This window comes from Dipodomys spectabilis, unplaced genomic scaffold, assembly GCF_019054845.1.
Source record: "Dipodomys spectabilis isolate Male_0828 unplaced genomic scaffold, ASM1905484v1 ptg000157l, whole genome shotgun sequence".
Taxonomy (NCBI): domain Eukaryota; kingdom Metazoa; phylum Chordata; class Mammalia; order Rodentia; family Heteromyidae; genus Dipodomys; species Dipodomys spectabilis.
This window is the reverse complement of record NW_024870834.1, coordinates 3,957,811-3,974,013: the sequence shown is the minus strand read 5'-3', so window position 1 is coordinate 3,974,013 and position 16,203 is coordinate 3,957,811. Positions and strand designations below refer to the sequence as shown.

General features: G+C 47.0%; 1 protein-coding gene across 1 annotated transcript; it reads right to left on the bottom strand.

Moving 5' to 3' along the window:
* Positions 1-2,208: 2,208 nt before the first annotated feature.
* On the bottom strand, positions 2,209-6,554 carry Tcl1a (TCL1 family AKT coactivator A). Its single transcript, XM_042692815.1, has 3 exons — positions 6,450-6,554; positions 2,631-2,801; positions 2,209-2,259 (listed from the first exon to the last, which is right to left on the bottom strand). The coding sequence occupies exons 1-3, from the start codon at positions 6,552-6,554 to the stop codon at positions 2,209-2,211; spliced, it is 327 nt and encodes a 108-aa protein (XP_042548749.1).
* Positions 6,555-16,203: the final 9,649 nt, after the last annotated feature.

The following is a 16,203-nucleotide window of genomic DNA, read 5'->3' as shown; positions in this document are numbered from 1 at the left end:
TTGCCTTGCATGCATGAGGCCCTGGATTCGATTCCTCAGCACCACATAAGCAAAAAGAAAAAAGCCGGAAGTGGCCACGCTGTGGCTCAAGTGGTAGAGTGCTAGCCTTGAGCTGAAGAGCTGAGGGACAGGGCCCAGGCCCAGAGTTCAGGCCCCACGACCGGACCCCCCCCCAAAAAAAAAAAAAAAAACATTTCAATCTCAAAAACTACAAATGGGCCCATCACTAGCGGCTCATCCTTATAATCTTAGCTATGCAGGAGGCTGAGATCTGAGGCCTGGTCATCAGGACCTGGCACTGGCTGATTTGCATCAAGGAACCTTACTGTCATCATCAGCACTTTCATGGCACCTTAGGGTGGGGAGCTGGGGATCTTGGGCCATCGTACATGGAGATGGGTCTTATAGGTATACCCCTGGGGCCAGAAAGTGGCTCTGGTCTTGTTGCCTGGCAATCAAGGATCTTTGCCACAGCACCCAGCACAGACCTTGATGGTGGTGCAATATTTGATAAACCAGTTGGTCTTGCAAGACTCTTCTTGCCTGCCAAGCCCAGGAGGCAGACACTGCTCTCCTGTTCCTCACTCCCTATGTCCCTACAGTCCGAGTGTGGTCAGAGAGAGAGACAGCCTGTCGTGAGAGGTGGCCAAGCTTATCTGTTCAGGTCACAAGCCTGGGGTCGGGTCTGTATAATGGGAGGTGTATTTTCCTTATACAGGTTTCTGACGTGCTTCCTTCCCATGCTCAGAACTACCCCCAGAGACACACCCCTCATCTCTCTGCAAGAAGCATGCTGTGGGCTATCGTCACACAGAAATGGAAGGCATGCCCTAGGAGTATGAGGTCCTGCTCAGCAGCAGCAGGAGGGCTGGTATGAGGACACGCAGGGGACAGGGCTGTACAGGGCTTGTACACTGTGGCTGCAGCTCCTGGAGGCGGAGAAGGGAGTATGGCTGGGGCATGACTGGCAGGGGATGGTTTCAGGTACCAGGGACTCCGGTAGCTCCAGCCAGTGGGAGCAATGCTGAAATTCTCAGCACCACCTGAGCGACAGTTCTCATCTCTCCAGCGGCATCTCATCAAGGATGGAAGCTGTCCAGCACACATTAGATGAATGGTCTGATTTAATCAGCTAACATTATGTAAAGAGCTCACGTCACATACAACCTCATGAAACACCTGGGTGTGCAGGAACCTGTGAAAGGGGAGGACCAAACATTTGTTTTCTCCTCCAGGCTGGCATCCTGAGGCTGGCATCCTGAGGCTGGCATCCTGAGGCTGGCATCCTGAGGCTGGCATCCTGAGGCTGGCATCCTGAGGGGGCCTCTGGGGGCCTCAATCTTCGTGACCATGGGCACCTGACTGACAGGCGCTGAATCCTGAGCAGGGAGTAGCTCCTCTCTAGCCTTCCCTGACAACTAAATAAATGGTTCACAGTCCTGGTGTGTGCAGGTACACACCAGGGAAATAAATGATCCAATGAGGCCTGCCTTGGGGTTCATGGAGCTAGGAACAGAGCAGTTAGGTGTGTAAGACTCTAGTTGCTCTGAGGGACAATGAGAGGGAGAGAGAGAGGGAGAGAGGAAGGGCGAGAGGAAGGAAGGAAGGGGGGAGTGGGGCTAATGGAAGGAAAGGGAGAAAAGGGAGGGGGAGGGAGGGGGAGGGAGAGAGAATAAGAAATCATCAGCCAGCTGAGAACACCTGAGGCACAGGTAGCTCTGGGCGCTGGGAGGAGGCAACACCGGCTGGGGCTGGGGTTTTCTCTGGTGGCACCCCTGGGAGGCAGCAGCGCTGGGTGAGGGCCAAGGGGCCAAAAGGGCTGCAGAAAGGTCCTTCAGCATGGGTAGGACTCATCTTTCCATCCATCTCCTCAGAGCCGGGCAAGGTATCCAACACAAAGCTGCTGCAAACAAGGTGAACACCGGACAAACATTCCCAGAGGCCAGTGGAGTCCGGAACTCAAAAACCTGGCAAGAGAGAACACAACATCAGAGGGCAAAGGAAAGCATGGGTGGTGGGGGTGGGTAAGCAGAACCAGGGCTGCTGGGAGGGAGGTCAAGGTTGGAAGCTCCGTGCTGGTTCCCAGAGAGTTCTGGCTGGCTCCAGAAGTGGTCATGGGAGAGATGTGGGCACATCTGAGAAACCTGCCCCACTTTGGGGGACCCTCCAGGGCTAGCCCAGCCTCCACGGAGCTCCTGGTACTCACTGTCAACGCTGATCCTCTAGCAGCTCAAGGAACATTTCCTCGGTGCCTTGGAACTAAGTGGGGGAAGGAGACACACACACACACAGGATGTGATCAGACCCCAGCCTTGTAGACTGTCCTTAGGCCCAGCCCTGCCTTCTCAGGCCTGGAGGAGGTGATGCCCGGGTGAGTCATGGCCCTCCCCATCCACCTAGCCTGTCACTGCCATCATATGGGGCTTCCCGCCCCACAGCTTGTAGCAGACAGCCAGTCCTCACTTCTAGGTCTTCTCCAATTCAGCACTTTCCAGGTCAGTTGCCGACCCCTCCCTGTTATCTTACTTTTGGTACTGGGATGGAGGGGAACACATCTAGCATAGGGGTGGGGGGTCGGGGGCAGACACCAATCAATCACCCGCCCAGTCCCTGGGGAAAGCCGTGCTTGCCTTGATGTGGTACACGATGCGCCAGTACCTGGAATCTATGCTTTTGTATCTATTTTCGGGGTACAGCTGATACATTAGAGGCAGTGGGAATGGGGCCAGCTGGTTGGGGCTCATAGGTGCCCCCAAAGGGATGTCTTTTTGGCGCATGATCACAAAGGAGACATTTTCATTCTGCAGGGGAAGATAACAGCACACCTTAAGGTTCCACCCACTAAGCCCATGCACCAGTGGACTGGGCCATTAGGGAGGTGCTGGACTAACGCGACACCTGCCAAGCAGATTCTGGTGATCAGCCCTCTTGGTGTCAGCTCTCAGGCCACGTTGGCTGCTTTCTCAGAGACACGCTGGGCCTGCATGGGTCCAGACACTCCCATAGTAGCCACCGACTATCTTTTTTTTTGTTGTTGGTTGTGGGGCCTGAACTCTGGGCCTGGGCACTGTCCCTCAGCTCTTCAGCTCAAGGGTAGCACCCTACCACTTGAGCCAAAGCTCCACTTCCCGCTTTTTTCTGTTTATGAGGTACTGAGGAATCGAACCCAGGGCCTCATGCATGCAAGGCAAGCACTCTTATCACTGAGCCACCTTCCCAGCCCACCGACTGCCTACTTTTTAGGCCAAGCCTCCAGTTCTTGTTCAAGTTGCTGTGGAATTTTTTCTTGGCTTATTTTGCTCCATTTCCTTTTTTTTTTTAGAGGTCAGGTACTGGGTGGCACATGCCTATAATCTTAGCTGTTCAGGAGACTGAGATCTGAGGATTGAAGCTCAAAGCCAGCTCAGACAGGAAACTCCCAGAGACTTCTCTCCAGTTAACACTCCACCCCCAACTACCACCAAAACAAAGGGTTAGAAGTAGAGCTGTGATTCAAGGTTTAGAGCTCTAGCCTTCAGTGAAAAAGCTGAGGAACAGTGCCCAGAACCTGAGTTCAAGCAACAGTATCAGTAGCAAATAAAACAAGAAGAAAAACTAAAAAAAATACAACAGGATAGAATGAAGATAGAATGGAGACCAGTGTCATCAAGAGCTGAAAATGAGTTTCATCCACTAGTTCAAGGGAAATAAAATTCTGTAAATCCAAGTCTACAATATACCTAAAGAGCATGCCCAGCAAGGCCCAGAAGGATTGCACTTATAAAAGATGACAAGTTCAAACAAGGGCTCTGAGGGGTCCTGCCTGATCACCCCTCACCAAGACCACCTCTCCTCCAGAGCCTTCTCGATGCCATTTACCACAACCCACCATCAGCTGTTTTCTTGGCTTTTCTCCACCAGCAGTGCATTTGCAAGTAGGAAGGATTCTATCCCGTTATTCCAAATCCCCACAAACTAGCTAGAATGACACTCCGCATATAAATTACGCACTCCTATTTATCTAACAACTATTCTTCCGAAAACGAAAATAGCTTTGTAATTTTCTCAAATGATAAGACTCTGTGGTGAGCTCAAATAGTAAAATTCTTTTTTTAGGGGGGGTGGGCTGGTTGTGGAGCCTGAACTCTGGGCCTGGGCACTGTCCCTCAGCTCTTCAGCTCAAGGCTAGCGCTCTACCACTTGAGCCACAGAGCCACTTCCAGCTTTTTTTTTCCTTTTTGCTTATGTGGTGCTGAGGAATGGAACCCAGGGCCTCAGGCCTCAAGGCAAGCACTCTACCACTGAGCCACCTTCCCAGCCCTCAAGTAGTGAGATTAAATCAAAGCCCAACAAAACAAGCACCAAGAAATGGGTATTTGAGGTGGGTGGAGCTAAAAGAGCAGTGGACAGATGAGGGTGGGAAAAAGGGAGAACGCAGTCAGTAATTCATTGAATATGCTGCTGCAAAACTAAGAAAAGGGGTGGGTCAAAGGATGATACAAATCAAGATGCATTATATTCATAAATTGCTTTGTTAAATGGCACAAAAATTCAATACATACCTTACAAATTAAGAAAAATGCCAGGCCCGCCTGCAATTCTAGCTACTCAGGAGGCTGAGCTCTGAAGATCATGGTTCAGAGCCAACCCAGGCAGGAAAGTCTGTGAGACTCTTATCTCTAGTTAGCCACCAGAAAACTGAAGTGGTGCTGTGGCCTCTAAGTGGTAGAGCACTAGCCTTGAGCCAAGAAAACCTCAGGGATACTGCTCAGGCCCCCACTTCAAGCCCCATGACCAACAAGAAAAGAAAAAAAAACTTAGGGAAGGGGTGGGCTGAGAAGGATGGTAGGTGGATGAGACTATTGAAAGAAATAATAATTGAGCAAGGCATGCTGTATTCACAAACTGCCTTGAATAGCAGCTCCTCTGTACAACTTTTTATTAATAAAAATATTTTAAAATATTCAGATCATAAAATGTAAGCATCGTGGAACTGGCCATCCTGTTGTACAGTCTCCCCTGTCCTTCAACTGTTTATATAGTTTTTTTTTTTTATCACTTATTCATTAACTTAAGAAAATCCTTATCTACTAAGAATACTGGTTCTTTCAAACATGAGAGACAGATCCTATCCCTGTCCGCTAATGGATAGTTTTTCACGTATCCTTTATTGTGGAAGAAAAAAAGTCTGTCTGCAGGTTTTGTTACAAAGATATTTCCCAACTAGAGATATCATCTACATTTTCTTCAGACTTCAAAAAGTAAATATTTAACTTGATTTCCCCCATTCTTTTATTTAGTTGTAGAAGGAAGATTTTATTGTGGCATTTCCATACATGCATACAATGTATCCTGATCAACCACACCCCCCTCTGTTTCTCTCTCCCATTCATTCTAATCCCCAACCCCAAACCATTTCCACTGATTCTTTCTTCTATTTTCACACTTGGAAACAAACTAGTTTGTCCAGATTCATCCATCCTCCTGGTTAGCCCTCCCCTCTCACTAACAACCCCTGCCCCCCCCCCGGGGGGAGGGGGCAGTACTCTTGCAGGGTTCCATGCTTTCTAAAAGGCTGATGTAGTACTGAGTAGCCACAATGCCAGCCCTTTAACCTGATCTTTAAAATGTATGTAAAACCTTAAAAATGGCAAGAGAGTAAATATTTATATGGTAGTTAACTGACTGACAGTCCCAAGTGCCCCAAGTTCTTCCTCAGCCTCAGTTTCCCCATCCCCACAGCAGAGACAAGAGTTCACACCCAACTACTACTGTTTGCTATTAAATCACTGAACACTCTAACAGCATCTTTGCGTCTTTTGTGTGTGTGCTAGTACTGGCACAAACAACGTACAGATTTCTGGGCCTGCCCAAGGAGTCTGGTCAAGGCCCCATGTATGAATGTCATGTAATGTTGTTTCCACTTTGTGGACTGAGTCCTAAACTCGTTTTAGCCGAGGCTCACACTGCGTAGACAGCGTAAAAACCCGCATGGCCTCCGCCTCCCCAACAACTTTTCTCCCACCTGGCAAAGACCCAGCTCAAAGCACTCCACCTGCGGCCAGCCTGAGCCACACCTGCCCAGGTGCTCAAGCGTCCCTGGCTTCGTCCTGCTGGACTCGAAGGGCCCCTCTGTCCCAGGCCCCCCTGAGCCCCCAACTTCGTTCGGACACGAGGAGCCCCTGTGCCCCAGGCCCTCCTGAACCCCCGGCTTCGTCCGGACAGGAGGGTCCCCTCTGCCCAGGCCCCCCGGCTTCGTCCGGGCCGGGGGATCCCCTCTGTCCCAGGCCCTCCTGAACCCCCGGCTTCGTCCGGACAGGAGGGTCCGCTCTGTCCCAGGCCCCCCGGCTTCGTCCGGGCCGGAGGGTCCGCTCCGCCCCCCGGCCTCGCCCCATGCCCGGGGCAGCTCCAGCCCGGCCGGGAGCGGACGCCCGGTGCCCGCCCGCCCGCAGGCTCGGGCCGCGCCATACCTCGGTGAAGATGGACAGCCAGATTCGTGCGTTCTCGTCCTTATACACGCCCTTCTCCCAGATCCACAGGCGCTGCGGGGGCTCGATCACCTCAGCGTAGTGCATGGCTCCTGGTCAGGGAGAGAAGCGGGGCAGCCGGGCTGGGCGGCTGGCGGGCAGGTGGCGGGCGCCGGGCCGGCCGGGCTTTATAGCCCTCCAGTGCGCACGCGCGCCCTCTGGCGGCGGGGTGGGAGGGGCCGAGCCGGGGTGGGCGGGGCGTGAGGCCCGATGCCCAAAGAGGCGCCTAGGCAGGTGCGGGGCGTGGCAAGGTGTGAGGCAGGCTGTGAGGGGGCGGGGCAAGCGCCACGTAGACTCTGCTGGCTTCTGGAGTGCAGATCCAGTTCCATCAGGTCCCCTGCCCCCCCCCCCCCCCCAGCCGGCCTTGCCCCAGGCGCTCCCGGCTCTTCTTTGAGCGGGAGGAGCCACCAACCCTTTTGGGAGCTAGGCCTTACTTCCAAGCCGGCCACGCCCTGACCCGGGCTTTGGACTTCAGCGCTGTACCCACGGTGGATGCTAGGTACCCAGGAGCCAGGACCCTCTGCACACCTTCTGGAAGAGACCTGAACCCGGCCTGGGTCTCCCTGCTTCCTTCAAGCCCCTGCCCTGTGCTTTTGGGTGACAAAGGCAATATCCTTGGCAAAGTTCAACTCTTGAAGCAACGCCTCCATCTCCCACACACAAGACATGCATTTTCCAAGTCTTTGATGATGCTGTGGTCATCTTAAGAGTTGTTGTGAAAGAGGGTGTTGCGCTTTTCTCTTTATACTTGGAGTTTATTTAATATGAATGCTTCAAAAACAAACCCCTTCCGACTGGCCAAGATCAATGGGTTTGAAAAGTCCCTAGGTTATACTCTCAAAACCATCTCTTTGTAAATTACAACAAATAGGCAAGACAGCTTCCCATTATTTTGCAGTAACGCATGCCTATTAAGGCAATTAGAAAAGTATAATGAGAAACATGTAAACCAGCCCCAGGCCTCTTGCTCAAATACCAGTACTGGTAGCAGTTCAGGGCTCACTTTCTAGTTTTTTCCCTTCTCTCTGAGGAGGGAGGACACAATTATTCTTTTTTGGGGGGAGGGTCTTTGAAATGTCACGAGTGAAAATAAACAATTAGATGAGAACACCTGTTCTACCTGCCAAGTGGGTTTCTGCCTCCAGACAGCCAAATTTGCCAAGACTTGCAAGACTTAGGATCAGTGGCTAATTGACTAAACCAGGTAAACAAATAGATGATGAAGTAAAGCTGGGAGCTGAAGGCCAGGCCTTGAGTTCAGCAAGTCTCTTGTCCAGTGCAGCGTCTAGTGAGTTTTTATTGTTTGTGTGCTGGTATTGTGTGAACTCGGATGTTCATGCTCTTGCCTGGCTTTTCCCCTCAAGACTGTCATTCTACCACTTGAGCCCCACCTACATTTCTGGCTTTTTGGTGGTTAATTGGAGAAAAGCATCTCTTGGATTTGTCTGCCTGGGCTAGCGTTGAACCAAGATCCTCAGATCTGTGCCTCCTGAGCAGCTGGGATTACAGCATTAGCCACCATAGCCCAGATCTCTTATTAGTGTTTGTATTTAATATTTAAATATGTTGCGTCCAGTCTGGCTTTCCTGTGCTTGGCTTGGACACCAGATCCATACAACCACAGAGGAGCACAAAAACCTTGAGAATGTGGTCTGTGGGATGTTTCAGCCAATTCCGAGTTTGGAGGTAAGAAGCAACCATAAGTCCAGTTTAAACAGGTTGGTGATGGTCCTCTGTGACCAGGAGTCTATGTGGCTTGACTTAGCCATCCTGATGGCCCTAGAGCCCAGAATCCACTGATTTTTGCCCATTTCCTTCACACCCACTTGGCTTTTCTAACAGGATGTGAGAAAAGAAATAATGGAGCAAAATATCAGCTGGGTCAGGTTTTAAATATTCTTGGAACATGATTCCTGTTTTCCCCAGTTTGAAAATAAATTATCTTTCACTTTGCCTAAGGGCTTCTTAATATTGCACAAGAGAATATACCATTCTCCACATGGGATCCAGGAAGGTATTTCTGAAGGACTTCCAAAACATAAAAACAAAATAAGGACAGCAGGCCATTCACAGAGCAGCTTCTGTGGGGGACCTTGACCCTTAATTATGAAGACAGCACAGGAGGGGGACAATAGGCATTGTATGGTCTCAGAGACCAACAGCCTGCCCCCTCCTCCTCCCCCTTATCTGCCTCATTTTAGCATTCTACTCACTACCAGGCAGCCAAATTTTAGAATCATCCCTTGCTGAGGTTTTCCAACTCTGCCTAGTTCCCAGAGGGTGAGAAGTGCAAAGCAGTCTTCAGGGCAGACTCCTTAACTGATGCTTTTATGCCCCGCCTTCCATCTAGTGTTGACTTTCTCCTTAGCACCTGTGAACCAGGCAAATTGTTGGCCAGCTCTCCCTCAGTGGCGTCCCCCTTCCCCCTCCTGTAATCAATGAGCAGACTTTCAGGTGCTCTGTTCCCACTTCTTGGGCAGGGGGCTGACCCTCTAGTACAGGTGTCTGGAAGGAGGAGGGGAGGGGTATAAGCTGAGAATCTAAGTTCAAAAAGCCTGTGGCTTTGAGCAGGGGGCACTGGGTACCAAGAACTCCCATGGGACACCCTCTTCAGTTGTGGGGAAGTTATTTGTCTTGTCTAGATTCCCCAGAAGGGAACGAAATGCATTTTTACAGCACCTATACAGCTCACAAAGACTGTAGGATCTAAGTTCTTCCTAGACCCCAGTGCAAACCTGCTGTATAAGTCTCCCCTCCCCCAGGTGATACATGGGAATGACAGACTAAGCAGTCTATCAGGAGAGGCACACGAGGAGACTCAGTGGTCTCTAGATGTTTCTATGACACAGAGTTGGACAGGTACATCAGTACTGTTTAGCTTTAGGTACAGTTGCTTTCTGCTAAAATCAGTTTCAACACAAAATGTCCTCTTACAAGAAACTTCTGTTTATCAAGGTCATCCTAATTAACCCAGGTCAACAATAAAGAGCCTACTAGAAGGTACTCAGGTGGGTAGGCCCCTGGGCCACTGAAAGCACCTGGGAAGTTTCACTGAAACATTGAGCCTGATCCCCATCTAAGCAGGTCACATTCTGAGACAGAAACTTGACCATTTCCTTCTTCTTCTTTTTTTTAAGGACTCTTCGGGTGATTCTGCCATGAACTCAGGTAAGTGCCATTTGTAGAAGATTGAAGTTAACTGTTTTTGAGGTGTGAGCAAATTTCTAAAATTAAATAACCATGAAAATGTCAAAGCCACACTCTGTACCATTAATTCTCATCATAACCCCCACCCCCAACCTCATACTTTACTTCTGTCCCTTTGTTCTATTTTAAATTTGCTGCTCCAATCTTTTGTGGGCAGAGAACCAGAACACCAGGTTTATTAGAACTGCAAGAGTCTGAGATCTCATCTTACTGGTGTGTAAAACACAAAAGCTGTAGTATAGAGATGTTTGGAATCCACGCCGATGCCCTGAGTGGATTTTCTGGTCATACTTAGTTCTGGGTCTTATTTTAGATACTTAAAACAGTTGATCAAGTGAGTTTAAAGTGAAAGGTAAAAAGATGTTATTTTTTAACTCATAAAGGACGAAATGATCCCCCTGGATGAAGGTATATTTGAGACAAAGACATTCCAGTTAGAATTTAGTAAATGATCTAGCATTACTACAACGTAGAGACCTCCCTTCTTTAAATAGAACACTCTACTGCTCTGAACAGTTTTAACTTCTAAATCCTTAAAGTGTATATGAGGATTGTCTTAACATGCAGATTCTAATTTTATAGTTGGGTTGTGTGTGTATGTATGCATGTGAATGTACACACATACACACGCACCAATAACCAAGGCCTGGGTCTTATCCCTGAGCTTTTTCCCTCATGGCTGGTGTTCTACGATTTGAACCACAGCTCTATGTCCAGTCTAATTGGAGATAAGAATCTCATGGACTTTCCTAACTAGGCTGGCTCCCAACCTTGATCCTCAGCTCTCAGCCTGTAGAGTAGCTGGAATTATAGATGTGAGTTACTAGCTCACAGCTTCAGGATCTACATTTTTTTTTTTTTTTTGGTCAGTCGTGGGTCTTGAACCCTGGGCCTGGGCACTGTCCCTCAGCTCTTCAGCTAAAGGCTAGCGCTCTACCACTTGAGCCATAGCGCCACTTCTAATTTTCTGCTGATTAATTGGAGATAAGAGTCTCATGGATTTTCTTGCCATGGCTGGCTTTGAACTGTTATCCTCAGATCTCAGCCTCCTGAGTAGCTAGGAACACAAGCTTGAGCCACTGGTGCCCAGCTAGGATCTACATTTTTAACAAGCATCTAGGTGAAGCTAATTCTAGTGATCTCTGAACCACTTCTAAACTGCAAGGTGCTCTACTGTTCTCCCCCTCATTTTTCTACCCTCTTCACAAAATCAATTGTAACAGCAAAAGGCACCCAGTAGTTGCTGGTGAGTGAGCCCAGGGAGTAGACATATGGATACTTGTAATTACAGATGTGGCTCCCATAGGCAAATCTATATATATAATCATATGAAAAACATTTCTCAATAGTGGCTACTGTGTATCCATTTGGTTCCTCTGGTTCCTCCCTAAATTCTGACTTAACTAATGTCTTAATTTCCCCTCAGAAGAAACATTTTAAACATTGTATCTATTTCCTCTAGAAAAGTGGCTAGGTAGGGGGCAGGCAGTGGCTCATGCCTGTAATTCTAGCTACTCAGGAGGCTGAGATCAGAGGATCATAGTTCAAAGCCATCCCAGGTAGGAAAGTCTATGAGACTGATTTCCAATTAACCGCCAGGAAACAGGGATGGTGTTGTGGCTCAATAGCCTTGAGCTGAAGCGCTGAAGGACAGCATAGGCCCCAGAGTTCAAGCCCCATGACTGACAGAAATAAAAGAAAATTGGTGAGCCATCTTTCTGTTTTAAGGATATATAAACTGATATGCATGTCCTGTGTGTCCCTGCCCTTGTGTGCATGTGTTATATTTTACTTTGTGCCAGTGCCAAAACTTAAGGCTTCAGTGCTAACCCTTAGTTTTTGCTCAAGGCTGGTGCTCTGCTTCTTGAGCCATAGCTTCACTCTGGCTTTTTGCTGGCTGATTAGAGATAAGAATCTCATGGACTGAGCTATTTTTGAATCATGTTCCTCAGATCTTAGCCTTCTGAGTAGCTAGGATTACAGGTGTGAGCCATCACACTCTGCACTGAGATTAATAGATGGACCATCTACTATTGGTAGCCTTCATGCCATAAATGCCCCTTTGTACCATTTATGAAACATCTCTTGATCTAGATTTTGAGATTTTTAATTTTTTTTTTTGTTGGTCATGGGGCTTGAACTTTGGGCTTGGGCTCTGTCCCACAGGTCTTCAGCTCAAGGTTAGCGCTCTACCACTTAAGCCACAGAGCCACTTCCAGTTTTCTGGTGGTTTATTGGAGATAAGAGTCTCTGGACTTTCTTGCCCTGGCTGATCTCACATCTCAGCCTCCTGAGTAGCTAGGATTACAGGCATGAGCCACCAGTGCCTGGGGAGATTTTTAATTTTAAGAAGGATATTTAATGTGGATTTTGGTCATTAACATGGCATGGGACATAATAATACATATAATAATAAACATAAATATATTAAACCACATAAGTATGCATTAAATAGAAGTCTAGTTGTATTTCCTTTTTTCCAAATGATTAGCCAGTCTCCCAGACACTGGTGAAAACTCTTTCTATACAAGACTTCTTTCTTTCTGTCAGTCATGGGGGTTGAACTTGGCACTTGGTTACCATCTCTGAATTTTCTTGCTCAAGGCTAGCACTCTACCACTTTGAGCCACAGTATTACTTCCAGTTTTTAGTGGATAATTGGAGATAGAGTCTCACAGACTTTCCTGCTCAGCCTGGCTTTGAACCTTGAGTCTCAGATCTCAGCCTCCTGAGTAGCTAGGATTACAAGGCATGAGCCACTGGAGCCTGGCTACAAAATATTTCTTATACAATATTGTGAAGTACTAAGTCTCCATGGAGAAATGGGGTGCTCTTAGGCTCTCTTCTGTCCATCTTGTGTGTATGGTAAAGCTATACTTCTTAAGAAGTCACTAGGAATTACACAAATATCTAGTGGAGTAGGTCCTGTCTTTTTGTTCTTTTAAACAATTGCTTAATAGGTGCTGGCAGCTCATGCCTATATTCCTAGCTACACAAAAGGCTGAGAACTAAGGATCATGGTTTGAAGCCAGCCCTGGAAGGAATGTCTGTGATACTCATTTCCAATTAACAACAACAACAACAAAAAACAGAAGTGGAGCTGTGGCTCAAGTGGTACAATATTAGCTTTGAGCAAAAAGGAATAGTGCCCAGGCTCTGAGTTCAAGCCCTAGGTCTTGCATACACACAAAAGTTTTTGAGTGTTTGTGTCACTGTATTTATTCTTAATGCTTTGGGGGAAGTTTCTTCCCAGTCCTGGGGTTTAAACTCTGGGCGTGGGTGCTGTCTCTGAGCTTCTTTGTGTTCAAGGCTAGCGCTCTGCCATTTGAGCCATAGAGCCACTTCTGGCTTTTTCTGAGTCACTTTTGGAGATAAGAGTCTCACAGACATTCCTATGAGGGTTGGGTTTTTATTTTTGCTTTTGTTGGTCGTGGGGCTTGAACTCTGGGCATGGGCACTGTTCCTCAGCTCTTCAGCTCAAAGCTAGCACTCTACCACTTGAGCCATAGCTCCACTTCCAGTTTTCTGAGTAGTTTATTGGAGATAAAAGTCTTAAGAGCCGGGGCGCCAGTGGCTCATGCCTGTAATCCTAGCTACTCAGGAGGCTGAGATCTGAGGATCACAGTTCAAAGCCAGCCCGGGCAGGAAAGTCCGTGAGACTCTTATCTCCAATAAACCACAAGAAAACAGGAAGTGGTGCTGTGGCTGAAGTGGTAAAGCGCTCTCCTTGAGCTGAAGAGCTGAGGGATAGCACCCAGGCCCAGAGTTCAAGCCCCACAACCAACAAAAAACAAAAAGAGTCTCACAGATTTTCCTGCCCAGGCTGGCTTTGAACAGTGATCCTCAGATCTCAGCCTCCTGAGTAGCTAGGATTAAAGGTGTGAGCCACCAGTGCCTGGCCCTGGTTGTTGTTTTTTTCCTGGCATTCCATTGAATTTATACATTGGGGAAGACTTATTCTTTAGAAGGGTTTTATGTTATTTTCCATTCAAGTGTTGCATATTTTTATTTGATGCATTTCTACTTTATAATTTTATTGTATAAATGGCATTTATTAGTGGACTTTGACTTGAAAAGTGTGACTGGATTCTTCAAGCACATTAATATACTTACTAAATTCTTGTATTGGTGTGTGAGTGTACACATACATGCATGCTCCAATCCTAGGGCTTGAGCTCAAAGCCTAGGTGCTGTCACTGAGCTTTTGAGCTCAAGGCTAGCACTTTACCACTTAATCCACAGTTCTACTTCCACCTTTTTGTTGGTCAATTGTAATAAGAGTACTACAGACTTTTTCCTGCCCGGGACGGCTTTAAACTGTGATCCTCCGATCTCAGGTTCCTGAGTAGCTAGTGTTACAGATATGAGCAACAGCATCTGGCTCTTGTATTCCTTTTTAAGGATTAAGCTGCAAATCGTAGGTGTGTGTATGTGGGTTTTTTTTTTTTTTTGGTCCGGTCATGGGGCCTGAACTCTGGGCCTGGACACTGTCCCTCAGCTCTTCAGCTCAAGGCTAGCGCTCTATCACTTGAGCCACAGCACCACTTCCAGTTTTTTTCTTTTTTGCTTATGTGGTGGTGAGGAATCGAACCCAGGGCCTCATGCATGCAAGGCAAATGCTCTACCACTGAGCCACCTTCCCAGCCCCATAGGTCTGTTTTTTAAATTTACTCTTCTTTTTCCATTTTTGTATATGCCTGTGTCTGTTTTCTTCTGTCTCTCAGTCTCTACCTCTAATATAATCTTTCCTTGCCATTGACTTTAGGTGGTTACATTCAGATCCATCACATAAAACGGGAACGGCAGCACACCTATGATCCTAGTTACTCAAGAAACTGAGATCTAGAGGATTTCAGTTCAAGGTTAGTCTGGGCAGGAAGAGCTGAGAAACTTCATCTCCAGAATAACCAACAAAAATGCAGGATTGGAGGTATGGTTCAAGTGGTACAGTGCCAGCCAAACAAACATCAGGCCTGAAGATCAAATCCTAGTACTAGAAAGAAAGAAAAGGCACATTATATAACAGGTGTCAGAGATAGTGAACATAGCTATATTGTTTCTATTTTTAGTAAAAAATAACTGTAAAGCTTAAGGTGAGTCAGCCTGGCTATAAGGTGTGGTATACATGCCTTGTTAGATTAAAGAATGTTTTACCATCCCTGAGTTTTGTGTATTAATCATAAACTTGTATGTTATTTTCTTTATTGTTAGTGCATATTAGTTATACAAAGTGATGGCTTTCATGACAACATCTCTGTAATAACACAGAAATGACTTTTGTTGTCCCCTTTTTAGCTTTTTAAATTTAAAGTCTTCTTTAACTGATACAAGCATAGCAAACTCCAGCTCTCTTGAGCTTACCATTTGCATAGAATAGCATCTTCGATCCCTTCATTTTCAGCCTATGTATCTTTACAGGTAAAATGAATTTCTTGTAGGTAGCCTACAATTGGGCCTTGGTTGTGTGTGTGTGTGTGTGCGTGTGTGTGTCTGTGTGTCTGTGTGTGTGTGCATGTGTGCGCTGGGGCTTGAATTCAGGGTCTGGGTGCTAAATCCAGGCCAGGATGTCTCTGGGTGGGTATGGCCACCAGGTAGTAAACTGAATTCATGAATGAATTCTAGCCCTATGCACATTCCTTTGCTATGGAGTAATGCTGAGTAAGATTAACTGAGATTATGCTCTATTTATAAACATGTATTTTAAGCACATGATTACTAAGGAATATAACTTCAGAGGTAGTCATGCAAAATTCAGTGATGGGCAAAATGGAACAAAAATGATTTGCATCACTGGGAAATGAAGGCAGTGCACTGCAGGTCAGAGATTGCAACTTCAAGTTCAAAATCGAATTGCATCCCATAGAACTGAACACACAATTTTGTTTAGATGTGAATGGATGACTTTTTCCTAGGGAAAGTGCCTAAGATTCTGCTGATCCAGAACTACCAAATCACATGGCTTATCTTCCTGGTAACTATAAAGTTTTCCTTCCCCCTTTTTGAAAACAAAGATAGTATCATTTGAGGAGCATGGGAATCTCCCTCCATCTTTGAGTTCATAGAGAAGCATCTGTGACTATAAGATGAAGTAATAGTACTCTGTTAGGGTTAGAATTGTTCCTGGGGAGTCTGAACAACCCCCTCCCCCACATACACACAAATCAGGCTTGTCATTATGTAATGGTCAGTCAGACGATTCCCCTCACTCCTGTAGTTCAGTTTGTTCCACATGGTTTACTTGCTTTATCTTCTCTCAGTATTAGTGCCTTCTGATAACATTCTCCCTGCCCCTTCACTTTTCTGATCCATTGTCTGATTTTACATGCTCTTGTTTTGGGAGGGACCAGCGATGACAATGGCTATATAACAGACATTGTCTTAAATCCATGCCTTACTGAAACCTTCTTTATTTCCTGATTTGTCTTTGTGCTAAAAATAGAACCTCTGGAGTAGCTTGGGCATGTCTAAAGTTAAAACTGAGCAAACCCAG

What these genes read in the sequence shown, in the direction of transcription:
- Tcl1a (XM_042692815.1), bottom strand. Translation starts at nt 6,554, where the DNA reads ATGCACTACGCTGAGGTGATCGAGCCCCCGCAGCGCCTGTGGATCTGG. An exon ending in GGCTGTCCATCTTCACCGAG is followed by an intron (nt 2,802 to 6,449) that starts GTATGGCGCGGC and finishes CTTCCCCTGCAG; the next exon opens with AATGAAAATGTCTCCTTTGT. An exon ending in GCATCGTGTACCACATCAAG is followed by an intron (nt 2,260 to 2,630) that starts GCAAGCACGGCT and finishes TCCCCCACTTAG; the next exon opens with TTCCAAGGCACCGAGGAAAT.